Raw genomic sequence first — 20,340 nt, 5'->3', positions numbered from 1 at the left:
CACAGAGAAAAGAACCATCTGTGAAGAAAAATCTAAGAAGACATCACCTTTAATTTTATATATTATATATTTTAATAATCGCTAAAGTGGGATACGGGAAAAGGGGACCAGTAGAGGCTTAATTTCAAAGCACAGTGCAGCCATGTGCAATGAAGCACTTGGAGAATAATAGATGGTTTTCCCAGGATATCCAACTGAGAAAGCTTCCACCTCATTAGCATAGAATAATGCCACGGTGCTTGTTTGGCATTGGAAAGTTGTTGCCTGCAATCTCTTTCATGAGACATTATCAGTAGTTCTCATTTTCCAAGAAAGCACTTGCATTTCTTATTTAAATTTAAAAGGGATGGTAAAGTACCAAGTGCACTGCCATTACGCTCACCAAAGAGGAGCAATAATAGGGCGAACAGTAATGTATTCCAGGTTCAGTCGGAGTAATCCTGTTTTTGTCAAGAGAACTGTTAAAACAAGTGGAATTCACAGAATCTGCCCTCACTGCTGGGCTTCGTGGAGTTCCATGATGTGAGGAAATGCGAAAACTAATCTGTATTGCCTGCACACCTTTGTGTGTGCCCCTCCCCCATCAGCGAACAACAACAACAACTGGTATCGTCCAAGGTGACACAAAAATATGGCTGACTTGGACAGCAGGAAGCTAAAGAATTTCCGTTCCATAGCACGCCTTATCTCGCATTTGTAATGTGCTTGGAAGGCTGAAGATTTGCATTTCAATTGAACAGAATTCAGTTATACAGTTGACGACAAACAACATAATAGTACTAATAGTTCACAGGCAACAGTTCAGACAGAAACAGAGAGGTGGACAAATGTACTCCACTTACACCGTCAGTCTTTAAGAAGGGCAGAAAAGAATGCTGATTATTTTCATTCTGAAAAATATACTAGAAATTAAACATAGCAACAAAGACTAGCAACCCATCGGAAGCCAACAAGGCTCAGCTGTCAGGAAGACCTACTAGCCGTCATTCCATCCCTTGTGGAAAAGTAAGATGAAAGTCTAATTAATTCCTAATAATTAAGAGTGTGCTTCTTATCTCTTCCCATGTTTGCTGAATGGGAAAGTGTGGTGGCCTCTTAATTATTGCTGTCACTAGGGACTGAAGTGGCGCTGTGGGTTAGACCACAGAGCCTAGGACTTGCTGATCGAAAGGTTGGCAGTTCGAATCCCCGTGGCGGGGTGAGCTCCCGTCGTTCGGTCCCAGCTCCTGCCCACCTAGCAGTTCGAAAGCACGTTAAAGTGCAAGTAGATAAATAGGGACCGCTTTCTAGCGGGAAAGTAAATGGTGTTTCCGTGTGCGGCGCTGGTGCTGGCTCGCCAGATGCAGCTTCGTCACGCTGGCCACGTGACCCGGACGTGTCTTCGGACAGTGCCGGCTCCCGGCCTCTTGAGCGAGATGAGCGTGCAACCCTAGAGTCGGTCACGACTGGCCCTGACGGGCGGGGGTACCTTTACCTTTTACCTTTAGGGACTGAAGTAACAGTATCTCGCTCCTCAAAAGTGAGTGAAATTCAGTTTCTTATATTTTACATTATTGTCCTGAGAAGAAGTAGTCTGCCTTCTGGAGGTTGCCCCTAAAGAATGTAACTAAAAAAAAAAAAAAGTAAAACCAATAGCCCATGTAGACCAGTCATGAGGCAGAGGAGTTATTGGTTTGTTTTTTTTGTTTTGTGTTTTATTATGTACTTTGTGTTTTTTATCTTGTATTTTTATGTTGTGAACCACCTTGAGATCTACAGATGAAGGAAAGGTACACAAATTTATTTAATTAATTAATTACTTTGGTCTCCAGCATAACTAAACTGATATTTTTCTCAACATTTCTCAGTGAACAGAAATTTCCTGGTTGAACTCTTTCTTGCAACAACTTCAGAGGAGAGACAACTTTGCAAACTTAGGGAAATAAGGATTAATTTTTTATTTTTTTGGCGAGCAATCTTTAATATGAACAAAAGAATGAAATTTCCAAAATCCTGGGGGAACTTACTTTGAGAGGAAATTTCTTGGGAAATTTACTTTTTTTATCGGGTCTGCTTGGTAAATAAATTCATAATTCATAATTACAAACCAGTTTTGCAGTTGAAAATGGGATGAAGTAACATTGGTTTAAGTTCTTTAAAGGGAATAACGAAGGGAAGCATTGTAAAAGTGCCAGTTTTCAGTGACTTACTGCAATAGCCTGAATTGTGGCCAAGTAGATAAGAGCAAGATCATCCAGGCCTTGAGATAATGTCAGTCCAACCACCTGCAGAGAAAATGAGGAGAAAAACTTCCTGATGTGAGAATTCAGTACTTCCCAGTTCTCTCGCTAAACAAGGTTCTAAAGTGAGTCCTAGGCTTGTTGCTGCAAGTTGCACCCAAACAGTCATAGGATAGCACCTTCCCCCCCTCTCCTGAGATGGGCTACTGCATACTTAGATAGTCACCAGTTTAATGAGCAATAACACAAATCAATCTGGTGATATTTTCCTGGTCAATTGCATTTTTAAACATTATTCTCATCCCCATCCCCTACATCCAACATACTTTCCAATGAAATCAGTATATAGGTTCACAAACAGAGAACTGTTCATTTTACTGTGAATCCATCTTGGTGCCTCTCCAGATGTTTGGGACTATAATACTCAACAGCCCCGGACTGAGACTGATGGGAGTTGTGCAAGCCTGCCTTATTCTGCTACTTCTAATTGTCACACTATACTTTATAGGTGGGATTCGCCTAAGGAACTCCAGCAAGTGGAATCCAGAATGCAGCAGCTAGACTGATGACTGGGAGTGGCCGCCAAGACCATATAACACCAGTCCTGAAAGACCTACATTGGCTCCCAGTACGTTTCCGAGCAAATTCAAAGTGTTGGTGCTGACCTTTAAAGCCCTAAATGGACTCAGCCCAGTATACATGAAGGATCATCTCCACCCCCATTGTTCAGCCCGGACACTGAGGTCCAGCTTCAAGGGCCTTCTGGCTGTTCCCTCACTGTGAGAAGTGAGATGACAGGGAACCAGGCTGAGGGCCTTCTCGGTAGTGGCACCCGCACTGTGGAACGCCCTCCCATCAGATGACAAAGAAATAAACAACTATCTGACTTTTAGAAGGCACCTGAAGGCAGCCCTGTTTAGGGAAGTTTTTAATGATTGATGTTTTATTGTGTTTGTAATATTCTGTTGGGAGCTGCCCAGAGTGGCTGAGGAAACCCAGCCAGATGGGCAGAGTATAAATAACAAATTTTTATTATTATAAATTATTATATTATTACTTGTGCAATGGGGTTTTCTTCCTTCCTTCCCTGGGCGTCCCGAAATTGGCTACTGGGGAGAGAACCCCCACACAAAAAAACCAATGCACAAGAGTTTACACTTGTTAATGTTAAATGTGGATTTAACATTTAATTGCTTTCTCTGGAAGAAAGCAAACTGCTTTGGCAGAGAAGGTATAACTTGTGCAGGCCTAATGGCTCATGGGTCAAAATAAGGATGCAGGAAGTGGACAGTATGGGAAAGTAGCCTTTCAGATGGGATAGCACTCTTTTCGTTTTCTCTGCTAACAGTTAATGTGCCTTCTCATCTGAAATTTGCTGCTCTTCTATACTTCAGCTGCTTGGCCAGTCCTACAGAAACGTATGAAGCTGTGCAAAGCTCAAAACTAATGTGATTAAAAATTTAAAATGTGTCAAAACATGCCTCCTTACGTTTCAGTCATATGATATGGGAAGTATCCTGAACTTTTACATGCTCAAAAAAGTTCCAATTTCAACAGCAATAAATGAAAGGAAAATCCCTAAACTCAGTGGGATTTCTATTAAAGAAGGATGGTAATGTTCAAAATACAAATGCTCATTTCAAGCTCTCATTTTATCCCATTGTTCTGTTCTGACCCGTTTTCAAAGGCAGGCTGTTTCTTACCATGCCCTTTAGTGTAATATCTGCAAGGGGAGATCTGTTGCCATGGAAATCTGGCCAAACATGTAAATCAACAGTGAGGAAACCCACAGGCAAAGATTTCTTAATCAGATCCAGGTGACCGTTCAAGTATGTATATATACTTTGAGCACTGCAAGAAAAACAAGTAGAAAAGAAAAAGGGGTGTGGGAGAGAGGTTATTCCTCGAACATATTGCATGATCTGTACTCCTAAAACAGATATACACACAAATTATCAAAAGGCCTACAAAGCCAAATTAAAATATGGAGAGGGAGGTGAAGAGAAGGAGAAGACAATATCAATACAGTATATTACTTTTCAGGTATGCACTGTTGAACAGCATGGGTAAGAATCAAAAGTGGAACTAGGATCTCATCATAGCAACACTTAAGAAGAGGTTTGCATCCTGATCCCAAGCACATTTGTTTAATCTCATTTAATTTGAGTCAGGCACTTGCAAAAGAATCAGCTAAGTCTCACTGACCACATAGATCAACGGCTAGCCCTTCTCCGGCTACACCTACATGGCAAGCTTGAGAATTGCCACATCTCGTGAAATCACCAGAGAGCTAGCTGCATGCATGGGATTTAAACACAGAACGTTTGCACGTGAAATAAATCATGGGAATTTCTCATGAATATTAATGGCATTTTGCAAGCACAGTGCAAACACAGCATGCTCAGCAACGGAAGCCTTGGGTGCAATCCAGAGAATCCTCAGAGTGCTTAATTTCCATTCATATCAGTGGAACTTAAAAGTGTGCTTAGTTTTCTCTGGAATGTACCCAGAGGGTGAAATCCAAAGAAAGTGAAAACAAGCCAAATCCTACTGAAATCCATGGGAATTGCAATCTAGCCTTCGATTGCATGCACTGACATGCCAGTAAAACTATGCTACTATTACCACACTTTATAAAGCTCTAGGAAAAACCTTGGGAATAGGCTTTTACAAACATCAGGGATGGATTTTTAAAATTCTACTGTTAGTTTTGCCTTCCAGGGAGTACCAAGAAGACTTCATTTTCAGAAAGAATGGTCAATAGGAGAGCATCTTCCTCTAATTACAATTGATTAGTCATTGTCTCAGTTTTGGAGGTCCAAATAGTGATATTCATTTAGCCTCTGCATGTATATTCAGTCATGCACTAATGAGCTCCCTGAGGGAATTTGGCATGTGTTTACTACTCTGACTTATGACCTCCTTGCAGCTGTATATTTATATTCTGCATTTAAGCATTCAGCTGCACATTGTTTCAATTAGGGCTTACCATGTGTTTGCTATCTGAGGATATCATTCAAAATGAAGTGCACTTGGAAAGCATTAAAATAACTAATTCATATCATTATTCACATATTTTAAAGGTTGTTTTATGTGACAGCAATAGTTTTGTAAGTTACTACAATTCCTTAGTAGCCTTATTTGTCTCTTTATACCCATAGCCCTTCAAAGAGGAAGATGGCAAGCAGAAGGGAGAAGAGGACTTTCCCCAGAATAAGTGTGTAAAGGATAGAAGACTCAGCTGAGAAACAGCACGCTTCCATTGAGATGGAGGAATAGGGGAAACCTGGTGGGAATATCTTGTCTCAAGGCAATATCATAGCCTTAATCTTAAGTCACTAGATAGTTTGAGTTTAATTCGTTTAGGAAATATAAGGAAAAACAAAACTTCAGTTCGTAGGAGGCCACTTCCCCAAACCACAACAGCTATGTAAGATTTATATAGCACTGTAGGCTGTTTACTTTGAAAAGCTTCACATAGGTATGAAAATATAAAATGGCCTTACAGTAAGCCATGTTGACCAGCCTTCCCCAACCTGGTGGTATTGAACTACAATCACATCAGCCACAGTGAGCATGTTGCAGATTGAGCTAACTGTAGTCCAAAACATCTGGAGGGCACCCAGCTGATGCAGACTATTACTCTCTAATCCAAATGGCAAATCCGCTTCAGCATCTCAAAGCTACTGAATACCCTTTCAAAAACAAGTACACTCTGCAGATGCTAGAACATGAACCTCAAGTCTTCTGTTATTGCAGCTATGATATATGCACATCATTTCTATGCTTATATTGTAGAATGGGAGTTGTTGGTGGGCGATCATCTCCAGTCTTAGTTCATAACAGCAGCAAGCTTTGAACTACAGACTGCTCAAATTCTTAACACATTAACTCCTTAATGCACTAGGACAGAGGTTTTCAACCTTTTTGGGTCCATGGCTCCCTTGACCAACTACATTCTTTCCGTGGCACCCCTGTGGGGCTCAGGAGCCCAGTTATGTCACCCCTTGCCTGCAGAGCCGGCAGCCCCTCGCCCCTTTTTGAACACCCTCCCTTGTGGAGTGTTCCCTTAGTCTCCTCTCCTCCCGCCTCTCCTTGGGAATCCTCTGGGCAGCCACGGCTGTCGCCCTTGGTCTCTGAGCTGCCCCCTCTGCCCCCAAAAGAAGTGCCTCCTCACACTGCCCCACAGGGACCTGTGAAGCACTCCTTGGCCAGCCCCAGAGGCACCATTCGTCTGGGCAGCTTGTAACCAGGGCTGCTGCAACAAACAGCTGTGCAATCCTTTGGGAGGCAGAGATGTGAGGGCATCAGAGGAGGGAGGGAAGGAAAGGGGGACAGAGGCCATTGTTGCCCGCAGCTCCCCGACAATCATTGAAGGCACCATTGCACTAGGAACAACAACAGCAACATCAACAAAACAATGCCACTTTCCCCATCATTTACCAAAAAAATCTACTAACCAGAGTATGATTCTCCATTGCTTTTCACTTTCTGACTCGGATAAATTAGCAAATTCCAAGCTTGACTAAAATTTCCTCTGTGGACCCCAGCAAAGATGTCTGACTCAACCTTGCAAAAGTGGTCATAGGTGCCTTAATAGGTGGGTATAACATGATCTACCGTAGATGTAATGTTCAAACTTAGCTACTCAGGACCCTCCTGGCTTCTTTCCATTCAACACAGCTACTTGATGTTCAAAGTAATATGTAGAGAGAAAGGATGGTAATTTTATGTGACTTGTTTGCTGTGTTTGCAACTATAAACTCACTTCCTTAAAGAATAGTCATCTGGAAAGCATTACAGAACTGCAATTGGGCACATGCCTGTGACAGTAAGTGCTATAAGTCTCTTTACCAACAAACTTCTGTCCAGCATCTTTGGACAGAACTAAGTGCAGCATCTCAAATGCACTTGCTGGCAGTGCAAGAGCTTCTTCTCTGTCTTATTTTCACTATGCTAAGAAATAGAGATATCACAGAGATTCATATTTCCTGTCTTGGAATACATGTCTTGAGAGGATCTTACATTTGCAACACAAGGCAAGAATTCCAACCCCTGAATTTATCTCTGGGCATGGCTGTCCACAGAAATAATTGGGCAGGGAACAAGGTCTATGACTTGGCCTGACTATTCACAGCCTTTATATGACTGAACCCTACGCACCATTACGTTACATGGTTCTGAAGAGAACCATATAATGTTTTATTGTAAATTTGTTTAATTATATTACCGCTTTAAAATGGTTGTTGCCTGCTCTGGGCTCATGAAAGCGATGAAGGGAAGGATATAATTCTAAGTAATAAATGAATTAGACACATGGCAAAATGATTGACTGGCCACTGTTTAATAGAAGGATGAGAACTACAATCATTTCCAACATGTAAACCACAGTGTAATAGGCTGTCAGAATTAACATGGCTGTAGTGTTGCTTTTTCTTCTCTTATGCTTAACAACCTCACAGGATGAACATATGTAATGCCTTTGTTTCTTTCTTTTTTCCTAGACATCTACTCATGTCTAGAGCAAAATGTCAATAGCAAGGTAGCTCAAGTTATACCTCACCCCTAGAATTTAACATTTGAAACGTGAAATTCTGCTAGCCTGAGGCTGCCTAAGGTTTGGTGCATATGCTGTCCTACATGGAAACCCGATCTTGACTTAGAGAAGTCTTTGATGTGCAAAGCAAAAAGGCCAGGCATACTATTTGTCATTAGGACAAAAGTATTGTAGCCTGAAGGTGAATGTTCAGAGCACCAGAGTTTCAACCATTTATTCTTGCATTACCTCTATTATTACATTTGTAAAAGCTCAGATGGAAAGCTGACTATAGAAATGATTTCTACGGTGGCAATTTGATACGTGAAGCCATTTTGCAAAGGCAAAATTTGTGTCCAGGTAAACAGCTCCAGAGAAACACTCGAAACCTAGACTGCCCAAACATTCGTCAGGGTATTTTACAAGGACAAAATGGCTGGAAAAAGTCAACTTCTGGTGACGTCAGCACATCAGAAATGCCCACGTGAATTAGTCCTCAGGTGTTCAAAACAAGAAAGATTGTATTCCAGAATGGGAAGGTTGAAAAGCCAGTTGGAAAGGGAAACAACTTAATATGGTGAGAAGCAGCCCAACCCACATCCCAGCTAAGCTGGAACATTCCAGCTGAACTAGTTTCTGGAAGGCTGCCAAACTGCTGTTTCTAAGACAGACTGTAAAATGATGAAGAAATAAGGATGGTGACCTGGCTGCAGATTTTGTCTGTAGCTCTGGGAACGCAGCGTGTCCTTGGACGACATGCTCTATCTTTGGGGGGAAAAGAAAAGTAAGTCAGAGGTGAGTGTTCATATCAGTCCATGATATACGGTAAGAGTTTCATGTGTCTTGACTTTTTTTAAAAAAAAATAAATAAATCTAATTTAACTGTATTTAATCCGGTTTGCTAGTGAACTTAAAGGAAAACTAAATACTGTGTGTATTGCCGAGTTGTGTGCAGTTACAATGTTAGCAGCCAGTTACATGGATCACAGAGACGTGTTTCATGGTTTTCATGCAACTATGCATTCAAAAGATGTGCACAGAAATTAACTTCTGGCTTGCTTCATCCTATGCGCCAGTCCAAGCTACAGCAGCATATACAGCGCAAGCAGGGACTTGCACACCTACTGCTGGAGAAATGAGACGCTATGCCTGAGAACGGGCTAGCTTTGCTCCGCATTCCAGGACACACTCCCTTACTATCAAACATAAATGTGTGTGCCAATTGACACACACACACAAAAGCAACAACAACCACCACAGCTCTCCAAATTAAAAGTGCTGGAAATTCTGCCCCACTCAGTTCCACTAAGCACAAGGTAAGCAGGCAGGTAATTAAACTAACATATAACTGCCCCCCATCCCCATCTAAAATGACCCATTTTTAATGCATACCCTTTGACCTCAGCAACTCTCCTGGTAAGAAAGCCTAGCGCACGTTCATTACCAACAGAACAGTCCGAGCAAAATAATGATTAGAATAGGATGGGTGGAACTGCGGCCCATGGGCACTTTCATGCTTTTATTTTAAATAGTTTATGTCTCAGGTTTTAAAAAAGTTAATAACTATACAAATATTTGTTCTGGCTCCTTTATCTCCTGATGTAGGGAGAAGAGGCTGTTTTGCCTCAATCTTTCTTCTGTTGAGAATCAGAAGGACATACCATGATAACATGGACAAAGCTTCCCATGGCTTATGAGGAACCAACATTATAACTTCTATAATTACCAGTAATGCATCAGTTCTAGGTGATTGGATGATTATAAGATTTGAATGGACACGTTCCCTTACCACAACTAGCTCCAGCTAGCTTGTAGCTTTATCAGAATTACTGGGATTCCCATTGCAGTTCATACGATCCCACTAGCTCCCAACACATTTGGAGCTTAGCGGCGATTCTTTTTTAACTCAGACTCTTTACTGTGAAGAGAAAGCCAAACTCACCAGCTTTCCTGTAGCACTCTGGCCTCCCTCGTTTAGCCAGAATCCCGGCACCATAGCTGAGTCATAGGGCCCCCAAACTCCAGGGACAAACACAGGGGACTTGCTTATCTGAAGAGGGAAATTAAAATCCAGATACTTAAAAGTTTCACACACATCATGTTCATGTTAAACCAGGCATAGGCAAAAGCCCTCCTTTTGGGACTGCAATTCCCACCATCCCTGGCCACTGATCCTGTTAGCTAGGGATCATGGGAGCTGTAGTCCCAAAACATCTGGAGGGCCGAGTTTGCCTATGCCTGTGTTAAACACTATCTACCTATGTAACTGGCTCCTCGTGGTGGCAGTTACCATGAAGCAGCATGATCAGCATGAATAGGGAAGAAAACATGATGGCAAAACGTGGAAAAAAGCATCTGAGGAAATAAACTTAACTGGACAACTTCTGTGGCAGCAGCAAATAAATAATAAACTGGGCATGAAGTTAGAGGGGTAAAGATACTGACTCACTACTAAAGCTAGCCCAGTTTCCCCCATATTTTGTTAAAATTGGCACCAATGTCAGAAGCTGTCTTTGAAACATTGACTTTCTACTTACTTAACTTTGAAAACGGAACAGAAAGAGTTCCTGCAATTATTTCAAAAGGTAATACCTTTCCTGAAACTGGATTTTTTAATTATTATTTTAAAAAAATGAAACCCTCCTTCCAGTTATGCTTAGGGACAGTGGCTGTAAATATGAATCTAAAATGTGTTTTCTGAGCAGTTTCAGGAAGGTCTAAATATTATGTGTCCTACTCCATTATTTAACCACATTCCATAAATTATTATTGCACTGTTCCCAAAGCTACCTTGTGCCTATGCCAGCACTCAAAGGGAAAGTCCAATTAAAAGACTAACTGGTACTTCTGGGAAACCATCAGGTTTTGAATATCTCCAGCCAGGCTTGGTATTTTAGAGGATACCCACAAGAATTTGCCAGGACAGGATATTTCCGTCTCCCTAGCTTGGCTCTAGTTACACACTTAGATGTTCATATCATCTTACAACTGAAATACCATTTGTATGCATTCCAAAAAACTATCAACAAACGTGTGGCGCAATTAAGATTTGCACATCAATACATCTTTGGGCACAGACAATGGGTGTGGACATTTTATTCTTCACTAGGGATCATTTTGTCCTTCTCCCAGAAAATCTACAGGGATAAAAGGAGGTTCGGGGATCTGGCTGAGGGCCATTTGCTCTTTCCAGTAAATTACTCCAGAGTTTCAGATACACCCACTCACCCCAGATTTCCCTTTCCCACAATATGTGATCACTTTCGCTGAGGATCTGCCCAGTCAGAAAGAGATAAATACATGTCCTTAAAGAATAACTGATATTACAATATTATTTGTACAATATTTTGTGGCCTACAGTGGTACCTCAGGTTAAGTACTTAATTCGTTCCGGAGGTCCGTACTTAACCTGAAACTGTTCTTAACCTGAAGCACCACTTTAGCTAATGGGGCCTCCTGCTGCTGCTGTGCTGCCAGAGCACAATTTCTGTTCTCATCCTGAAGCAAAGTTCTTAACCTGAAACACTATTTTGGGTTAGCGGAGTCTATAACCTGAAGCATATGTAACCTGAGGTACCACTGTATTTGCACACTTTATTCATGTTCACTGTTACCTGAGAAGGAGAATCCCAGAAAGCAGCAGAATAAAGGCTGAAATTACATTAGATCTAGGTCTTTAAATTGCTACTATTTTACAGTAAGACAAAGATGCAATTTGCTACTCAGCCTAACAAACTCAATCAGCCTTATCTCTGCCTGCTTCTGACATCTACTGTGTACTTTGAGGGCATTTAGGGGTATTTGTAGCTTAGCAAGTTAAAATGCACATAAATATCGAAGTAGAAGTAATTCAAATTTATGTTAAATCTTTCACCCAGTAAAATTAAGACTACCAATGGTTCCAAGAGATTTTACAATCTCCAGGAAAGAGTGTATTTTGGGATTGGGTGGGGGGCAGATAGCAAGATTCCCCTCATTCACCGCTTCAATTAAAAAACAAGGGATAAGGTATTTAACAGGTGGTGATATGAAGTCTGAGTAATTGGCTCCTGGTTTCTTTCTTGCCACTATTTTAAACAAACATGAAAAGTGATTCAATAAATATTCAACCCCAGCCATGTACCAGCTGCAGTCTGGTTGTCTATTATAAAGAGACAATGTCTGTCTAATCTGAGGTTAACAATTTGTGCAAGTTAGGGAATTAAATAGTAAATACGTGAAGTAGCAGCCTAGTTGCTTCAATTCCACTGACAAGGAAGCATGTTAACAGGCTCAAACAGAGGACACTTTTATGAAACAGCACTGGATCATTATCTGATTATTGTGCTAGTAGGAGTGGGTCAGTAGTAACTTCTGACTCAAGAGTCAGATAATTACCATGTCTTACATGCTTTTAAGTCTTCGCCCTAGACAAGCCCACCCATATTTCACATTACATATGATCAAACTTGCAATCCCCAGTTGAGGAAGGCGGAAACTGGGGAGGGCAGAAAAACTCAAGCTTTACCATTTCTATTTTTCATTTCCCTTCCCCAACCCTTTAATGAGTAAAGAGTTAACCTTTTACTACTATTCCACAATGCAGCGGAAGAAGAGCTGGTGGTGGCAAGACTATGGCTAATGTACATCTCTCAGGGACTACGTTATTTCCAACAATAAGATTCTCTCCCATGCAGGACTGTATTCCCACACCACTAGCATAATCCTAGTTATCACTGGTTCACAAGAAAGAGCATGATGATTGAGAAACCCTACAGCTGGTTCCTTGTGCTGCCATTTCATCTCTGTTGGTCAGTGATAGAGAAACTCATAAGGTCTTAGAGCAAAACCAAGTTCTATGCTGGATCTTTCTTTATTAAAGGTAATAAGAAATGGCAACCATTGCTTCAACAAGAAAGTGTTCAAGACATTTGGCGTGATCCACTATCTTTTATGAAGTGGAAGATTCCAGGTCAAGTGTATGTATCTACCAGTCATCTTCTGTTTGAAGACAGCTGAGAAACTCTGGGGAACTGGATTTCACCAGTAGGCCAGATCATTACCACCACCAGCCAAATTTGATGTTAGATGACCCATTTTGTCACAATGACGCCAGTTTTGTCTGAACAGTTTAAAATCAAGCTGTGAGAGCAAAGGTACAACCCACAAAATCCGGGCAATCAGCTAATCACTGGTATTCACAAATCCCCTTTCGGCTGAGTCACGGCTTGATCGGCTCTGCACTTGACATAATATGACATCAGGTGCAGGCCAGGTGGGCATGACTTGGCTGAAATGGGCCAAATGGTCAAAGGTTCTCTACTGCCACCTTGGAAGAACACACACACACATTAGGAATTGCTGGATCACAGCCACTGCACTTACAGCCACAAGAACAGTACAATATTGTTTCATAATGAGTCGCTCATAGGCAGCCTTGGATTATCTGATCACCAATTAGCATCAACTGTTTTAGCAGGAAGATTTCTACCCGTTAAATGGAGAGAGGCATTGTTGCTGTTGAGGTTGTATGCAAACCCTTTTCAACCAAGGATTTCTCTCTCTTTTTGGTTCAGAGTATTTCAACTCTTATAAAAGTTCAACGCTTTCTAGCGAGATGAAGAAATGAAAAAGAACTCTGTGTGGGAGGATTTAACCTCAGTCAGTACTCCCTGCAAGATTTAAACTAATATGCAAGATATGTAAACATTATAGAGCAGTCAGAAACAAATGAAATGATGAATCCAGTTTAACAGTATTCAGCTGTGATACAAGTGCCAGAAGGCAAGGTTTGTTATGAGTAAATCATCGGGATGAGGTACAGTCCTCGGTTCAACCTCAGCGCGCCCTACTGAAAATCAGTGTCAAACTCTTGAGGATCAAAAGTACATCAGATAACTCGGACCTGCAAAACTCTAGAAAGCTAGAAAAACTAGATTCTATGTAGAAACAACTGCAAAATGAAAGGATGAGTTGTCTTGTTTATTTTAGCTTTACAGAATCATAACTGTGCACATTTACAGAAGGAAGAAAGCTCGAAACTAAACTCGTATGTGGTTTTAAATGCCATCTCCTGGTGCAGACAACAAAATGAACCCCGTCACCTTCCCACCAAGATAAAAGCAATGTTCTGGTTTATGGATTTTCAAAAGCAAGGAAGGAAGGCAGGAGGGAGGGAGGTTTCAACGGAGACACAGACATTTGAAAGCAGAAGCTTAAATATGTGTGTGTGTGTATCTGTCTTGATTGGAGTCAGGGATCAGTGCCTGGGATCAATGGAAAACCATATTTTCTCCAGAAGCATTTTGTACTGGCACCTTAAAAGCATTCTGTGGTCTCATGAACCTCTGCCCCTCCTGCACTATTTTAATCTACTTGATCCTTGCTCCTTCTTGATTTGTCTCAATCTTGAGAACATTTGGGGGGAAAGTGCAGAAATTTTGTTGTTAGAGAGATTCAAAGCCCTTTCCCTCAGTAGCATATTTGGCATGGGAGAACTCAAATGCCCCTTCCCCAGATGGCATTTGTTTGCGGGGGAAATGCCATGGATTTGTCAAAAGTGAGTTCTATATTTACAAGTTGTTCAGTGTCCATGAATTGCCAGTAATAAAAAGTCCCAAATGTAGAGTTTTTATAACTAACCTGGTAGCTGACTTCAATATTTCTCTGTATCTGATGAACCTGGCAATAAAGCAAATGGGGTACGGTGTCCCTCTGCTCTGGCTGTGTTGGTGAAGGAAACCAAATGCACCCAGCTAAACGGCAGACAGGTGAAAGCTATTGCCAGTAGAAAGCCTCAAAACAGGCTGTTTGTGGGCACAGTACTTGCTGGCAATGGGCCTGGTGAGCCAAGGAGCTGGAACAGCAATGGGTCATTTTTCCTTGTTCCCCACCTTCCATCCTGGTTTCTGCAACAGTAGAGGTATGGATGTGGCTACTGAGCCCTGACCCTGGTGGTCAGGGTTTGGACTGCCCTCTAAGGCAACCTTATTAGAGAGTTTGTTTTCACCCATGTATATTTATGAGAGGGACACTGGTGGCACTGTGGGTTAAACAACAGAACCTAGGACTTGCCAATCAGAAGGTCGGCGGTTCGAATCCCCAAAATGGGGTGAGCTCCCGTTGCTCGGTCCCTGCTCCTGCCAACCTAACAATTCAAAAGCACGTCAAAGTGCAAGTAGATAAATAGTAGATAAATAGGAAGGTAAAGGGCAGAAAGGTAAACGGCATTTCCGTGCGCTGCTCTGGTTCGCCAGAAGCGGCTTAGTCATGCTAGCCACATGACCTGGAAGCTGTAAGCCGGTTCCCTCGGCCAATAAAGCGAGATGAGCGCCGCAACCCCAGAGTTGGTCACGACTGGACCTTTTTATATTTATGAGAATGCTACAATAGAATTAACTGCAAGTTAATTAATCCTTATTGAAATATATTAATTGAGAATAAATACATTTCAGTACAGATTAAGCTGCACGTTTCTCAAAGCCACAACTGGATGTTCTTACACTCACCAATAGAGGCTCTTTTAAAGCTATCTTTGGAAGAACATATTAAGTCCTCATATGTTACCATTCTTTGATCCAATCCAGACATTACTGCAGTGGTGTGTGAACCACTTCATGATCTGCTTCCACAACACTATTATTATAATTATTATAATCTATTATTTGGAGAGAGAGAAAGAATACATGCACAAGGCAAGTGACATTCTTCCTCCTCCATAGTCTTGTTCCATGTAGCCTTGCTAACAGGTGATCATAGCATCCAAATGTTATTTCCCACAACAGCAACTCCAGCATCTGATGTCTGGACATCATTAGCAAAGGTAGTAAAAAAAAGAGGTCAGTGTTTCCAAGCGATCAGAATTTCCAAGTGTTCTCAAGGTTCTATGGAACACAGATACAAGGATGTGTGTTTTTGGTTATTGCCGTACCTTCTCAGAAACATCCGAATTGGATCTACGCAGAATAGGTGGAGGGGGGATTATTAAATATGGTCAAGTGTTACCAATTAGTGTTCAGTCATCTTGAAAGCACCTATGTAGTGTTACAAAGCAATAATGGTTTCGACTGAGTGAAGTGACATGGTCAAAAGACTGGTGTAAATGTGAGTGGATTCTTGGCTTCATAGCGTAATCATCTTGGAGGCTCTTTGGTTGGGATAGTGCAATGAAAATTGAGAAAGGTACACATACAGCTCTGCACCCTATTAATACTTAGATTTACTTTCCAGGTGATAGCCAAGTTCTCAAAATAGGATCAGAGTAGGAATTTATGTAAGTCTATACCACCAGCAAATGTGGTAGATGAAAGATGTAAATTCTCTTAATTTCTCACTTCCTTAAAACTGTATGTGCTGATGAGATCCATTTTATTGTCTCTAATTACTATAAATCCAAAGAGGTACTACGTATGCATGTCTTTGCATTTCTGGATCTATAGAACAGATAATTGTTACTGACAAATTAGTTGTGCAAAACTATTACAGACTCTCAAGGTTTTGCTTCAGCTATCAGCAACAAAATGTTAGCTGTCCAGATTAACACTGTTGGTCCTCCAAATTTATCCATCCTATTAAATGGTTCCATCTTATTGATTGTTATCTACTTTAATTTCTTTTTATGCTTTGAACATTTGTACTAAATGAAGTTTCTAAGAAACTTTCAAATCTTAACTTAAATTGAGTTTTTAAAAGTTTTAAAACTCAACTTTAATCTGTATGTGGGCAGGCATTTACCAAGTGAAAGATTATATTTTAAAAGATTTTCAGCTCTTCATGTATCATATTTTATAGGACAAATATAATATGAAATCTCTAGGATTTGTGATTTTTCCCCCTAAGTACTTCCTAATTGAGACTAAGATTTTTTTTGCACTGCACTTTAGAGTGCACATTTCTTCGCTGTTGTTGTTCTTTAAAATCATTTCATTTAATGAAATTGTCTGAGTACAAAATAACCTTCACCCCTCTACTATTTACTGTGCCACCTGCCATGAAATGGAAGCAGAGTGCTTTGATAAATGGACGCAAAGGTTGTCTGGGTACACTTCCACAGGCAGTGTTGTCTTGTGCACTGAAATGCCTTTTTGTACCCTTCTAAAGTAATATACCACTTACAGCAGACACTGCTGCACATACTAGAAACCCTATACAGAGCAGCAACCCTATATGCCTATTAGTAGGATTTTCAGATGTCTGTTATATTAAGGTACCTTTAAAAAAACAAAAACACACTCCTATTTTCAGGACAGAACAGCACTAAATACCCTGATGATGATTACTTTCAAATATCCCAATTCCAAACCAACTTCATAAAGCAGAAGGTACAGCTTCAATGCCCAAATTATCTCCTGTATTTTTCATCTAGATATCCCCTCTTGGGTATATTATTTCATTCACGTTCATTCACTGCAACAGATGCTATCCAGATTTACAAACACTCCAAATATAATTCCACAATTTCTACAACTGAAAATACAAACTTGGCCTGCTGCTGAAAGATCAAACTTCAAAACATCCAATTTGGGAAAACAAATAAGATATTATCAATTACTTTATCTTTGCTTCCAAATTGTAGAGCACGAGGATCTTAACTGATTCTAAATATTTGATAAAGTTTGCCTATTCAAAATCTATAAAAATCCTCAGTATAATTTTATGATTATTCTATAAACATTTAATGTGGTCTAGTAGTATGTGCAATGTGTGTGTGTTATTTTTTAAAAAAGATTCAGATTACAGCGAAAATACTGCATGTACATATCATAAGCATATGCATGTTTACAACGACAATTTATACTAGCTAAAGAAGAAAATGGCTAACTCTTTGCAATAAATGGCAAAGACAAAAAAATGGATCGATACATAACCTAAATACCTTAAATAAGGATACACTGAGATAAGCCATTGGTTGCTATTTAATGTGTAATAAAAACTTAGTTTGTGCATGCAATTCTCAGAATGTGGACTGCTGTCACCTGATGGAAGACTCGACCATCGCATGACAAAGCAATCATTACTGGGAAAACATGGCAAAGTAAATTGACTGAAGTGATAGTGTAGTTCTATGGATCCACAGTACAGGCAGTTCTTCAACTTACAGTACTCTAGTGCCTATTGGGGAAACCCTGCCTCCTATAGCAAACTCAGCTGGTGACGGCCAACAGAACCAAATGCTATTGTCAGGGAACTGACATCAGAGCGAGAGGCGGAGGCAGGGCTCCAGAGCAATGCCGGAGAGGGGACCAGCAGGGGGGAAGGAATTCAGCGTAACACCAATAGAGAAGAGAGGGAGATGGAGGAATTGGTGACAGGGCTCCAAGACCCTTCACCCGAATCTAGTGAAGAGAGCGCTGGCACGCCCCTGCCTTCCCCTCACTTGCGCAGATGCGTTCCGCGCAGGGAACATAGGAGGAGACTTGGGGTCAAACAGCTTTTATGCTGGAAGAGGTTCAAGAAACGCCCACTGACGGATTCTGCAAGTGACTAACAGGTCACGGAGGGCGAGCTCTAACCCTAAACATGGTTGAGCAAACAAACTGACTAAACTGAAGGCAATTTACGCACAAGTAACCCCCTCACAACCATTACAGCTATGCTCAAAGGGAAAAGTATGGTTTGTAGCACTAAAAAAAAACCCCATGAAAAACTATATCAGGGGAACCCTCCTCCTCAAAAAACAGGCTAATGAGGACTGAACCTGTTTAGTGGCCATGAGAGTGACAGGTGAAAAAAAGGCACCTGAGGAGGGGTAGCAATGGATGAGAAGAATGTTCTGCTTAGAGGGAACTGCTGGCTAGAACCCAGAACTTCACACTTTTTAGGAAGGAGATAAACAGCAACATATTGTTTTTGTTTCGGTTGTGACCAACTGAAGGTGGTACAAGGCTACACCATCAGCCGATAAGCCTGAATGCCCCTCAGACAAGAACATTTTGTGCCCTGTACTCATTCTAACACCTGGCAGATTGGCAGGGGGGTTTCTATGCAGAATTTCTATACTTGGGCAGAAACAGAATCATGCTAGAGCAACTCAGCCCCACAGGCTCTGGTGTGACAGCCGTGACAAGTCGGGCTAAGCAAACAGCAACAGTTTGCTGGGTGCCAAGATGGGGAGCACTGGTTTGAACCAAGTCTCAGGGAGTGGGTGAATAGTGAGTGAAGAACCTCTGTTATTTTCTGTCTTTATAGACAATTACCTCAGAGCAAACTGCAATTCAAAGCACAATACCCACATACACGGAGGGAAGAAATAACACATTAACAATGCATTTTGCTCAATCAAATAGGTCCCACTCTGGCAAAAAGGTTTGTCACTAGGTTTTGTACTTAGAGCTGCAAAATTAATCTCATGTTCTGTGACCATAAAAAGACGTAAATTTACAAATAGCAAGAGCTTTGACAGTAAGAGCTGTTCGACAGTGGAACAGTCTCCCTTGGGAGGTTGTGGACTCTCCTTCCTTGTAGGTTTTTAGGCAGAGGTTGGATGGCCATCTGTCATGGATGCTTTAACTGTGATTTCTGTGTTGCAGGGGGTTGGACTAGATGACCCTTGGGTGCCTTCCAACGCTAAGATTCTATGATTCTATTATTCCATTCTAATTTATGTGTGTAGGTAGATACATTTTAAGAAGCTATACCGGCACTGTACATTTAAAGCAGTTACCACACCACTTTGATAACTCATAGCTTCCCCCAAAGAATTCTGGCAACTGTTGTTTGCTAAAAGTGCTAAGAGTTCTTAAGAGACCCCAATTTCCCCACAGAGCTACAATTCTCAGAGTGGTTTAACAACCCCTCTCTCTTCCTGGGGAATTCTGGGAATTTTAGTCCTGTGAGGGCAAAAGACATATCCTAGCCAGTGGCGGGGGAAGGGGGTGCGGGTCACCCCAAGTGTCATCACTGGGGGGGGGGGTAACAAAATGACAAAAATTTTAAGTTGTTTTTTTAAAAATTAAGCTCACAAAACTTTCTAGTTCTATCCACAAAGGTTACAAAACATGGCTGGCACTGGGCACCACACCGCAGGGGCCTACAGCGTGCCCAAGCCACGCGTCTCTCCTGGGAGTGACGTGGTGGCTTAGGCGCCTGTAGGCTCCACGCTGCCTAAAATGGCAGCGTTGGACTTGCACCTGCCCACCGCCTCTCCCTCAGCTGCCCTACAGCTGAGGGGGAGGTGGTGGAGAGGCTCCATGCAGCGCGCCCCACCCCTGGCTGCAGGGCGTGCGTACCGCACCTGGCACCCGAGTGGCTAGCTATGCCGCTGATCCTAACTACACTCAGCACCCTTAAAAAACTACCTTTCCCAGGTTTCTTTAGTGAAGCCATGACCACAAATTATGCAGTCAGGTTTCCAGTATTTAGGGACAACGCAGGGATCAGTACACGCAGAGTCTAATGGTTGAGCCTCACCCAGGGAAAATATTAGTTGCTAGAAACTGCTGGAGAGTGCTCTTGTGCTTTGGTCATGTTTGTGGGATCCCCCACAGGCATCTGGCTGTGAGAACGGGATACTGGACTAGACGGGTCATTGGTCTCATCCAGAAGGCTCTTCTCATAACTGTTTAAAGTGGCATGATGCTGCTTTAAATGTATGGTGCAAATGTGCCT

General features: G+C 41.6%; 1 protein-coding gene across 1 annotated transcript in view; it reads right to left on the bottom strand.

Moving 5' to 3' along the window:
• FGGY (FGGY carbohydrate kinase domain containing) overlaps positions 1–20,340 on the bottom strand; it is a 149,258-nt gene that overhangs the window by 44,611 nt on the left and 84,307 nt on the right. Inside the window, exons 9-12 of the mRNA XM_081867225.1 lie at positions 9,698–9,805; positions 8,459–8,520; positions 3,923–4,070; positions 2,190–2,264 (exon numbers count right to left, since the gene is read on the bottom strand). Coding sequence (XP_081723351.1) covers positions 2,190–2,264; positions 3,923–4,070; positions 8,459–8,520; positions 9,698–9,805 — 393 coding nt within the window. The remainder of the gene's footprint in view (positions 1–2,189; positions 2,265–3,922; positions 4,071–8,458; positions 8,521–9,697; positions 9,806–20,340) is intronic.

The sequence above is a fragment of the Podarcis erhardii genome (assembly GCF_964252035.2).
Source record: "Podarcis erhardii genome assembly, chromosome: 6".
Classification (NCBI taxonomy): domain Eukaryota; kingdom Metazoa; phylum Chordata; class Lepidosauria; order Squamata; family Lacertidae; genus Podarcis; species Podarcis erhardii.
Note: the sequence above shows the minus strand (reverse complement) of the source record. Positions and strands in the feature narration are given on the sequence as shown.